The 12,698-nt window shown below is 41.8% G+C and overlaps 1 protein-coding gene across 1 annotated transcript in view; it reads right to left on the bottom strand.

Moving 5' to 3' along the window:
• Positions 1 to 12,698, bottom strand: part of C1H14orf93 (chromosome 1 C14orf93 homolog) — a 52,313-nt gene that overhangs the window by 2,434 nt on the left and 37,181 nt on the right. Inside the window, exons 4-6 of the mRNA XM_069761766.1 lie at positions 12,587 to 12,648; positions 12,394 to 12,497; positions 344 to 456 (exon numbers count right to left, since the gene is read on the bottom strand). Coding sequence (XP_069617867.1) covers positions 344 to 456; positions 12,394 to 12,497; positions 12,587 to 12,648 — 279 coding nt within the window. The remainder of the gene's footprint in view (positions 1 to 343; positions 457 to 12,393; positions 12,498 to 12,586; positions 12,649 to 12,698) is intronic.

The following is a 12,698-nucleotide window of genomic DNA, read 5'->3' as shown; positions in this document are numbered from 1 at the left end:
CACTAATCAGAATGGAGTTGCATTTTTCATTTGGTTACCCGAGAGAAGTCTGCCTTGTAAATGAAGATTATTATTTGTCACTTAAAGGGGCTGGCCGGTCTTCTGCTAAAATTCTGTAGTAATTCTAAGTCTGTGGCCACATTCCGACTAGACATACTTGACCTCACTCAATTCGATCACTGACAATACTGAAAATTCCTGACATAGTGACTTCAGACTTTTAGCAGGAGACCTGACAACCCTTCTAAATAATTCATAGCTACTTTTAAAGTACCAAATTATGTTATTTATAGAAAAGAAAGCCATGCAGAGTGAGAACCAGCTCATCTCTCTGTATGCTGACCCTGTATCTACGACTTCTCAACTTCTTTTCTTCTTTTTCTCTCAGGCTCTTGAAAGGATTCATTGAGTTTCGGTATTCCCTTCTCTTTGTCAGAAAGTAGGCAACACAGGCACCTAGAGTGGAATAAGAATGCCTTAGAAAGCTGTGTACGTAACCAATAACTGAACAGCAGCCTATCTCAGCCTAAAAAGAGAATTAATTTACATATAGCGCTGAAACTTGTTGGAGCAACTTTACAGTTCTTCAGAACTTCGAGGAGTATTTTTGGTGAACCTGTCAGCAGGATTGTGCACAGTAACCTACACACAGTGTCAGGTCGGCGCCGTTATACTGATTAAAATGATACCTGGGTTGATGAAATTCATCTTTTGACTTGATATGCTCATGAATTCATATTCAGCAGGGCAGTGACTGCGCTCTAGCATGATCACATGTATAATGTCTATGTAATTATTTTATTTGGTGATATACATGAATTGGCTGGACTTGAGATCAGACGCCATGTTGCGTTTGGAGAGCCCCTGATGTACCTAAACAGTAGAAACCCCCCACAAGAGACCCCATATTGCAAACTAGACCCCCCTAAGGAACTTATCTAGATGTGTTCTGAGAACTTTGAACCCCCAAGTGTTTCACTAAAGTTTATTAGACAGAGCCGTGAAAATAAAAAATCATTTTTTCCCCAAATTTTTATTTTCACAATGGTAACAGGAGAAATTGGACCCCAAAAGTTGTAGTCCAATTTCTCCTGTGTACGCTCATACCCCATATGTGGGGGTAAACCACTCTTTGAGCGCACAGCAGAGCTCGGAAGGGAAGGAGTGCCATTTTACTTTTTCAGCGCAAAATTGGCTGGAATTGAGATCGGATGTCATGTCGCATTTGGAGAGCCCCTGATGTGCCTTAACAGTGGAAACCCCCAATTCTAACTTCAACTCTAACCCCAACACACCCCTAACCCTAATCACACCCCATACCCAAACACACACCTAACTCTAATCCCAACCCACCCCTAACCCGAATCCCAACCTTAATACCAACTGTAAACGTAATCCAAACCCTAACCCCAACTTTAGCCCTAACCCTAACTTTAGCCCCAACCCTAACCCTAATGAGAAGAAGGGAAAAATAATAAAAATGTATTTATTTCCAAACTAAGGGGGTAATAACGGAGGGATTGATTTACTATTTATAGTGGGTTTTTATAGTGGGTTTTTATGTTTAACAGCTGTCACACACTAAAAGACGCTTTTTATTGCAAAAAAATAGTTTTTGCATCACCACATTTTGAGAGCTATAATTTTTCCATATTTTGGCCCATAGAGTCATGTGAGGTCTTGTTTTTTGAGGGACGAGTTGACGTTTTTATTTGCCATTTTCGGGCACATGACATTTTTGATCACTTTTTACTCCGCTTTATTTAAAGGCAGAATGAACAAAAACCAGCAATTCATGAATTTCTTTTTTTTTTTGGGGGGGGGGGGGGAACATTTATACCATTCCGCGTGTGGTAAAATTGATAAAGCAGTTTTATTCTTCGGGTCAGTAACGATTACAGCGATACCTCATTTATATAATTTTTTTATGCTTTGGCACTTTTATACAATAAAAACTATTTTATATAAAAAAATATTTTTGCATCGCTTTATTCTGAGAGCTATAACTTTTTTATTTTTCTGGTGATGGAGCTGTATGGGGGCTTGTGTTTGCGGGACAAGATGACGTTTTCAGCGATACCAAGTTTATTTATATCCGTCATTTTGATCGCGTGTTATTCCACTTTTTGTTCAGCAGTGTGATAATAAAGCATTGGTTTTTTTGCCTTGTTTTAATGGTGTTCACTAAAGAGGTTAAGTAGTGGGACAGTTTTATAGGTCGGGTCGTTACGGACGTGGCGATACTAAATATGTATACTTTTATTGTTTAGATATTTTTTATTCAAATATTTATTGTGGAATAAATGTTGATGTTTGTATGATTATATTTTAGTATTTTTTTTAAATATTTTTATAATTATTTAAAAAACAACATTTTTTTTCACCTTGTCCCACTATGGGACACTCAATTTTGTGCAGGCTGTCAGCGCTGTTATCCCTGCACACTGACCTTAGAGACTTCCTGACATTCACTGCGCATGACAGGAAATCTCTAAGCCCTGGTAACCCGGATGTTGTCATGACGACATTGGGTTACCATGGGAGCGATCCAAAGGCATAGAAGCTGTCAGCCTGACCGCTCCTGGCACTTAGTGCCGGGTGTTAGCTGTGAGAACCAGCTGACACTCGGTCGCGATCAGCCACCTATTCCGTCCATGGGTATTAAAGGGAACGTGCCACAATTTTGTTTTTGTATTAAAAATGATTGTTTATATAAACAATTATTTTTAATACAAAATTATTTTTTTTAACTTTAGTATCTTATCTTTTTTATTATTATTTTTGCAGCCACTAGGCGCCGCCATTTTGCTTTTCAGAAGTGTAAGAGTCCCAGCACGACACTTACACTCTGCAAATACGGCAGCCCTGGGCATAGGAGGCTGCGGTCGGGAGCCGACCCCATAGCTACCACTATATGCGCTCTACTCTGATGTGGCCACGCCCCCTGGGCTGTCTCCACATCACAGCAGAGGCAGGAGATCGGCGCCATCTTGCTTCAGCCTATAGTGGAGTGTACCTGTGAGCTCCACTGTGACTGAGAGCTGTGCTGTTGGAGGGGAAGCTACATCTGTCTCCCTTCACACTGTCAGCGGCCGTTCCCTGTCCTCTGCCCCCTGGTGTGTGGCTGTAATCTCTAGAATCGCTAGAGAGGGTGAAGGAGTGCTGCGGTCTGATGTCCTCTATCAGGAGCTGCAGAAAGGTAACAGAGGGGGATGGGGGAGGCTCTGTGCTGCTCCGACCCTGCTCTCACTGCAGCTCCTCACAGGACATCAGACCGTGCATCTATCACTATATTGTGCTGAGCCATGTATCTAATCCTCTCCTGTGTAATACTGTCTGCTGGCCCGTGTATCTAATCCTCTCCTGTGTAATACTGTCTGCTGGCCCGTGTATCTAATCCTCTCCTGTGTGATAGTGTCTGCTGGCCCGTGTATCTAATCCTCTCATGTGTGATAGTGTCTGCTGGCCCGTGTATCTAATCCTCTCATGTGTGATACTATGCTGAGCCATGCATCTAATCCTCTCCTGTGTGATACTATGCTGAGCCGTGTATCTAATCCTCTCCTGTGTGATACTGTCTGCTGAGCCGTGTATCTAATCCTCTCCTGTGTGATACTGTCTGCTGAGCCGTGTATCTAGTCCTCTCCTGTGTGATACTGTCTGCTGAGCCGTGTATCTAATCCTCTCCTGTGTGATACTGTCTGCTGAGCCGTGTATCTAGTCCTCTCCTGTGTGATACTGTCTGCTGAGCCGTGTATCTAATCCTATACTGTGTGATATTATGCTGAGCCGTGTATCTAATCCTCTCTTGTGTGATACTGTCTGGTGAACCGTGTATCTAATCCTCTCCTATGCACTCCTCTCCCCCCTGCATATCTTTCCCCATTGCACACACAACTCAATGTGTTCGATAACAGGAGCTGCGGGCGTCATGCTCTATTATGGCATTATGTGAGATCTATATGACGGTATTATGTGATCTGTATGGTGGTATTATGCTTGATCAGTATTGTGAGAATTATATGGTGGTATTGTGTGTGATCTATATGGCGGTATTATGTGAGAACACTGGCAGCATTATGTGTGATCTATATGGCGGTATTATGTCAGAACACTGGCAGTATTATGTGTGATCTATATGGCGGTATTATGTGAGAACACTGGCAGTATTATGTGTGATCTATATGGCGGTATGTGAGAACACTGGTGGTATTATGTGTGATCTATATTCTATATGGCGGTATTATGTGAGAACACTATGGCAGTATTATGTGTGATCTATATGGCGGTATTATGTGAGAACACTATGGCAGTATTATGTGTGATCTATATGGCAGTATTATGTGTGATCTATATGGCGGTATTATGTGAGAACACTATGGCAGTATTATGTGTGATCTATATGGCGGTATTATGTGAGAACACTATGGCAGTATTATGTGTGATCTATATGGCGATATTATGTGAGAACACTATGGCAGTATTATGTGTGATCTATATGGCAGTATGTGAGAACACTGGCGGTATTATGTGTGATCTATATGGTGGTATTATGTGAGAACTGTATGACAGTATTGTGTGATTTATTTGATAGTATTGTGTGTGATCTATATGGCGGTATTATGTGAGAACACTATGGCAGTATTATCTTCAGAAAGCGGACCTATTCTATGGTGGTTCTGGCTGAGCACCTGCACGCGGGTCTGGGGTAATAGAGGGGGCAGCATGACCACCAGTTAGGTGTAGTCAGGGGAAGGCTGGTGAGGCACCTGAAGAGAGGGGTCTCATTTTTATCGTTACTATATGGCTACATTTCCTTCCCAGTGTCACCCCGACTGCGCCTGTCACCTCGCTTTCATATATTGCCAGGACAGGATGGAGAAGACAGGATCTGAGGAGGGGAATAGGGTCTGCATGCAAAGTCTGGATCAGAACAGGCCATCAATCCGCAGAAATGTTTCCTGGATTTCTGTGGAGCAGACAAGCAGACGGTCCATCCATGTGTATAAAAGACAGCGCTCTATGTACAATCCCTGGCTGCTCCGCGCACAAAACTGGGGGCCCCTATAGACCAGCACACTGCTCTCCTGAAATACTCTGTGCTGCTGTCACCCTGCTCCCTCCACCACATATCTCCCAGAATCCTTGCTGCCTGCCATTCTCGGTGACCGTCTACTTGTCAGTATAAGGCTGCTTTCACACTAGCGTCGGTACGGGCCCATCGCAGTGCGTCGGGCCGACGTACCGACGTATGCTGTGAAAGAAATGACCGACGTGGGCAGCGGAAGCAGTCTTACGACGCTTCCGCTGCCCCATTGTAAGGTCTGGGGAGGATGGGGCGGAGTTTCGGCCGTGCATGCGCGGTCGAAAATGGCGGACTCGACGCACAAACAAATGTTACATGTAACTTTTTTTGTGGCGGCGGTCCACCAAAACATGATGCAACCGTCGCACGACAGTTGCGACGTGTGGCAATACGTCGAAATGCTTCGGTAATGTTAGTCTATGGGGAAAAAACGCATCCTGCAGACAACTTTGTAGGATGTGTTTTTTCTCCTGAACGACGCATTGCAACGTACAGCCAACAACGCTAGTGTGAAAGTAGCCTAAGGCTGCCGTCCACGCTCAGTATTTGGTCAGTATTTTACCTCAGTATTTGTAAGGCTTCACACTCAGCGTATGAAAATACGGTCCGTATATTACGGCCGTAATACGCTGAAAAGTCCCGAAAATAGTGGTCCGTAGCTCCTCCGTAGGCAGGGTGTTTCAGCGTTTTTTGCGCATGGCATCCTCCGTATGTAATCCGTATGTCATCCGTACTGCGTGTTTTTATCGCAGGCTTGCAAAACCGACATACGGCTATACAAGGGATCCATGTGTCAAAAAAAACCAAAAAACATATATACTGTTATATATATATATTATATATATATATATGTCAGTAGACACATATATGTATATATATTAATATTTCATCCAGCGCGATATAGCAGAAAGCCGGTAATTCAATTACCGGCTTTTGCTTTCTCCTTCCTAAAACTCGACATGATATGAGACCTGGTTTACATACAGTAAACCATCTCATATCCCCATTTTTTTGGCATATTCCACACTACTAATGTTAGTAGTGTGTCTATGCAAAATTTGGCCGTTCCAGCTAGTAAATTAAGGGGTTAAATGGCGGAAAAAATTGGCGTGGGCTCCCGCACAATTTTCTCCGCCAGAGTAGTAAAGCCAGTGACTGAGGGCAGATATTAATAGCCTGGAGAGGGTCCATGGTTATTGCCCCCCCCCCCGGCTAAAAACATCTGCCCCCAGCCACCCCAGAAAAGGCACATCTGGAAGATGCGCCTATTCTGGCACTTGGCCACTCTCTTCCCATTCCCGTGTAGCGGTGGGATATGGGGTAATGAAGGGTTAATGCCACCTTGCTATTGTAAGGTGACATTAAGCCAAATTAATAATGGAGAGGCGTTAATTATGACACCTATCCATTATTAATCCAATACTAGTAAAGGGTTAAAAAAATACACAAACACATTATTAAAAATTATTTTAATGAAATAAAAACAAAGGTTGTTGTAATATTTTATTGAACGCCCAATCCAATCACTGAAGACCCTCGTTCTGTAACAAAAAAAACATAATAAACCAACAATATCCTTACCTTCCGCAGATCTGTAAAGTCCAACAATGTAAATCCATCTGAAGGGGTTAAAATATTTTGCAGCCATGAGCTTTGCTAATGCAACGTTGTTCGTGGCTGCAAAACCCCGGGGAATGAAGGTAAAGTAGGTCAGTGACCTATATTTACCTGAATTTGCGGTGAGGCGCCCTCTGCTGGTTGTTCCTAGATCGTGGGAACTTTCCTAGAAAGCTCCCTGGCTCGAGTTCATAAGAGGGCGCCCTCTGCTGGTTGTCCTCATATGAACTCGAGCCAGGGAGCTTTCTAGGAAAGTTCCCACGATCTAGGAACAACCAGCAAAGGGCGCCTCACCGCAAATGCAGGTAAATATAGGTCAATGACCTACTTTACCTTCATTCTCCGAGGTTTTGCAGACATGAGCAAAGTTGCATTAGCAAAGCTCGTGGCTGCAAAATATTTTAACCCCTTCAGATGGATTTACATCGTTGGACTTTACAGATCTGCGGAAGGTATGGATATTGTTGGTTTATTATGTTTTTTTTGTTACAGAACGAGGGTCTTCAGTGATTGGATTGGGCGTTCAATAAAATATTACAACAACCTTTGTTTTTATTTCATTAAAATCATTTTTAATAATGTGTTTGTGTATTTTTTTAACCCTTTACTAGTATTGGATTAATAATGGATAGGTGTCATAATTGACGCCTCTCCATTATTAATTTGGCTTAATGTCACCTTACAATAGCAAGGTGGCATTAACCCTTCATTACCCCATATCCCACCGCTACACGGGAATGGGAAGAGAGTGGCCAAGTGCCAGAATAGGCGCATCTTCCAGATGTGCCTTTTCTGGGGTGGCTGGGGGCAGATGTTTTTAGCCAGGGGGGGGCCAATAACCATGGACCCTCTCCAGGCTATTAATATCTGCCGTCAGTCACTGGCTTTACTACTCTGGCGGAGAAAATTGTGCGGGAGCCCACGCCAATTTTTTCCGCCATTTAACCCCTTAATTTACTAGCTGGAACGGCCAAATTTTGCATAGACACACTACTAACAGTAGTGTGGAATATGCAAAAAAAATGGTGATATGAGATGGTTTACTGTATGTAAACCAGGTCTCATATCATGTCGGGTTTTAGGAAGGAGAAAGCAAAAGCCGGTAATTGAATTACGGGCTTTAAAGCTGTATAGCGCTGGAAAAAATATTAATATATATACATATATGTGTCTCACTGACATATATATATATATATATATACCTATTCTATGTGTACACATTTATTCTACCTATTCTACTGGAAGCTGTCAGTGTGATTTTACTGTACACCGCACTGAATTGCCGGCTTTTCTAACACCGCTGCGTATTTCTCGCAAGTCACACTGCTGGTCCGTGTGTAATCCGTATTTTTGGGGCTTCCATAGACTTTCATTGACGTTTTATTTGCGCAATACGGTGACAAACGCAGCATGCTGCGATTTTCTACGGCCGTAGAAAGCCGTATAATACTGATCAGTTTAATATGGCAGATAGGAGCAGGGGCATAGAGAATAATTGTGCCGTATGTTTTGCGAGTTTTACGGACGTAGTTTCTGCGCTCTTACGTCCGTAAAACTCGCAATTGTGAAGCCGGCCTAAGCCAAAACCAGGAGTGGGTGATAAATGCAGAAGTGGTGCATATGTTTCTATTATACTTTTCCTCTAATCGTTCCACTCCTGGTTTGGGCTTACAAATACTGAGGTAAAATACTGACCAAATACTGATAGTGTGACGGCAGCCATACTCTGCAGTCACCAACAAAATGGCTGCTCACTGGGTTCCTGAATATCATCCTCTCTAATCCCTTAGCAAACACCAGAAGGGGAGGAGAGGAGACATCACACACGTCAGCAGACTCCGCCCATAATTACTGCAGTGCAGTAATGTGAGCTAGTTGTACACTAGGTTTTTCTGAAATTTCAGCAGCTGCTCCCCCTAGTGTTTAAAAGTGAAAATTCCAAAACTTTTCAAATTATTTTTCATATTTTACTAAATTATAAACAAATGATAATATTTTTTAAGAAAATGTAATCATTAATTCTTTACATTTTTACAATTTCTGAAAAAAAAATTTTTTTGATGGCACCTTCCCTTTAAGTCCCATCACATGGACGGAATAGTACGTCCAATGCCAGAAAGGGGTTAATCTTTATTTTCAGTTTTGAGTTAATGAGATTCTCGTGCTTCGGGGCGGGGCTGTAGGGGGGTCTTCATGTGGTGCTCTAATTAGGTATTCATACTGATGGCTTATGACAGGTACTTGACCTTCCTCTTATTTTACATATTGAATATGTATTGGAAAAAAAATCACCTTCAGTATGCAGGCACCAGCGGCTGCAATGTAGCATGATCACATATATAATATGCATTTAATTATTTTATTTGCTGGTATAAATTAATTCATCTTGGTGGAGACAATTTTTTTTTCATCTGACAAGATGGCAGCACCTGCGCATGCGCATGAGCATCTATCGGATCACCGATCATAGATGCTGCTGCGCAGGCGCGGCCGGCAGCATTTTGAGACAGAATTTTTTTTTCTTCTGAATATATTTAGACCAGCAAATAAATAAACTAAATGCATATTATACGTGCGATCATGATGCAACGCATCAACCCAGGTATCATTTTATTCAGTATAATGGTGCCAACCTGACACTGTGTAAGCTACTGTGCACAATCCTGTGGACAGGTTCCCTTTAACCCTCAGGCAATTCACATAATTATATAACATTGGGCTGAGTAAATGAAAACTTACAATTTTTTTTACACTAAAATATTTGATTCTATTAGCACTTTATTTTTCTTTGGTTTCACAGCATTGATGACCATTTTCATCCACTTTAGTCCTGGCGTCATTAGGTATTACCTAGCACTAATAAATTACATTATTTTGAGTTGACACTCTTGGAGTAATTGTACTCTTTTTCAATTTATTTAATTTTTCTTCTGAGCTTTCAAACTTACTATGGGACACGGCACATATTGTCGTATTATGGATATTTCTTTTAAAAAATGGATTGATTTTTTTATTATTTAAATATATGTATTACATATTTTTTTATTTGATTTATATTTTTGACACATTTCAACATTTAGTACTATATGAGCTATACATCTATGATTTGAGTAGATTATATGTATTGTTACCTGGGAGGTGGCTTCTTTTTTATTTAATTTTATTGTATACACTACTGTTTGTTTATTTTTACGGTGCACCTTTTGTGTTTGGTGCTACTCTTTACCACTTTTGTCAATAAAGGTATTTTAACTCTATACTTTCTTGTCCGGTATTAACTTGGATCACATGTTCAGCTTTCCCCTTTTTGGTTTTCACATAATTCCGGAATGGTCTACCATTCATCCACACAGCAAATGTATACCACCTATTTTCTAAGAAAATATATACCGTATTTTTCGCATTATAAGACGCACCCCAAATTTTAAGGAGAAAAATAGGACAATTTTTTTTTTTAATAAAATGGCGGTGCTTCTTATAATCCATGCGTCTTATTGCTTACCGGGGGTGGTGACTGCGGTGAAGTGGGGTCCCAGAGTCACTGCTGGAGGAGGCAGGAGTGGGGTGATGCCGCAGGCCGCACAGGAAACCATGGGACTGCCCCGGCAGCACCGGAGACCGCAGCAGCAGTGGGCAGCGCCGTCCGCGCCCCCCAGCACCGGAGACACCAGCAGAGCAACGGGCAGCACCGCCGGACACCTGCAGTAGCACTGCCGGACACCCGCAGAGCACTGGGTAGCAGCGCCGGACAGCCGCAGCACCACCGGACACCCCTTCATCCCAACCTGTGGCCTGCAGCAACGGTACTGGTAAGGTACATTCGCATTATAAGACACACTCCCATTTTCCCCCCCAAATCGGGGGAAAAAAGTGTCTTATAATCCGAAAAATATTGTACATTAATTTATTTGGTTGGTTATATATCTACTGCTGTGTCCAGTATTTGATCTCTCGATTTATGGGAGGCAGAATGAACAAAAAACAGCAATTCAGGAATATTTTTTTTTTTAATTTTTTTCTTATGCCGTTCACCATATGGTAAATTTCATGAGGCAGCTTTTTTCTTCGTGTCAGTACGAATACAAGGATACCACATTTATATAATTTCTTTTATATTTTGCCCCTTTTACAAAATTCAAACAATTTTGTAGAAAAAAAATAGTTTTTGCATTGCCATATTCTGAGAGCTATAATTTTTTATTTTTCCGCTGATGGAGCTGTATGGCACCATGTTTATTTACATTTGACAATTTGATTGCATGTTATTCCACTTTTTTTCAGTATGATGAAAAAGCATAGTTTTTTCCACGTTTTTTATTAATTTTTACGGAGTTCACTGAAGGGGTTTAATAGTATGACAGGTCATGTCGGACGTGGCGATATCGAATATATATATATATATATATATATATATATATATATATATATATATATATATATATATATATCTCACCATGACGGAAATTAACATCATTTTGTGGGAACCCCTTTCCAACCATGACTTAAATTTAAGTTAAATGGCGTGAAGAGGTTAAAAAATATATATGTATATACAAAGTATACATGTTTGAGGTAGGCATACCCCTACTGACCTGGAGAAACATATTGACAGGTTGGTTTTACAAAACTTTTTTTTGCAATTTTACTGCACTTGGAATTTGTTTCCTGTTTTCCAGACCACCATGAGGTAACATTAATGGTGTAATTCAAAAGAACAACTCGTCTCCCAAAAAGCAAGCGCTCATACTGCTATATTGATGGAAAATAAAATGTTCTGACTATTGTAAGAAGGGGAGGAAAAAAACGGCAAAAAAAAAAAAAAGAAAAATGGCTGGATAAGGCCACATTTACACGTTCCTTTTTGTCCCGCGGGTTTTCCCGCAGCGGATTTGATAAATCTGCAGGGCAAACCCGCTGCGGTTATCCCTGCAGATTTATCGCGGTATGTCCTGCGGGTTCCGCTGCGGGTTCCGCTGCGGGATTTACCCCTACTATTGATGCTGCATATGCAGCAATATGCAGAATCAATAGTAATGTTAAAAATAATAAAATCATGATGATATACTCACCCTCTGACGTCCCGATCTCCTGGGCGCTGCATGCGGTGGTCCGTTTCCAAAGATGCTGTGCGACCAGGACCTTCGGTGACGTCACGGTCATGTGACCGCGACGTCACCGAAGGTCCTGGTCGCATAGCAAACCTGAGACCGGACGGCCGGGTGCAGCGCTGAGACTTCAGAGGTGAGTATATCATGATTTTTTATTTTAATTCTTTTTTTTTTTAATACAAATATGGTTCCCGGGGCCTGGAGGAGAGTCTCCTCTCCTCCACCCCGGGTATAACGCGCACATTATTCACATTACTTCCCGCATGGTGTGCACAGCCCCATGCGGGAAGTAAGCGGATCAATGCATTTCTATGGGTGCAGAATCGCTGCGATTCTGCACAAAGAAGTGACATGGTCCTTCTTTTTTTCCGCAGCAATTCTGCGCGTTTTTTGGGGGGTTTTTCCGCATCATGTGCACTGCAGTTTCTGTTTTCCATAGGGTAACATTGTACTGTACCCTGCATGGAAAACAGCTGCGGACCCACAGCGGCAAAATCGCCGCGGTTCCGCAGTAAAAACCGCATAGTGTGAACATGGCCTAAGGGTTAAGCATTGTCATATTTTTTGTTAGCGTCATATTACCTTTCAGCTCTTTGTCTGTATACCGATGGCCACTGGATACAAGCTCTTGCTTCAGCTTCTCCACCAAAAACTTTAATACGGAAATATTCCAGGAAGACTTGATGCTGCGATTACACGTCAGACCAGATAAACAGATGATGGTAACTTAAGGGCTTCCAGTAGTAATCGGCAATGGCACAGGCAGCTCACTTACCTCTCGGAGCCATTGAAGCGCTTGTTGTTAGAGATGTGATTGTGGATATTATGGACCAGTTTCTGAAAACACAAAAACAGATAAATTAGCAGAAGTGATAAGACTTGGAATT

Source organism: Ranitomeya imitator, chromosome 1, assembly GCF_032444005.1.
Source record: "Ranitomeya imitator isolate aRanImi1 chromosome 1, aRanImi1.pri, whole genome shotgun sequence".
Taxonomy (NCBI): domain Eukaryota; kingdom Metazoa; phylum Chordata; class Amphibia; order Anura; family Dendrobatidae; genus Ranitomeya; species Ranitomeya imitator.
This window is presented reverse-complemented; position numbering and strand designations above follow the sequence as displayed.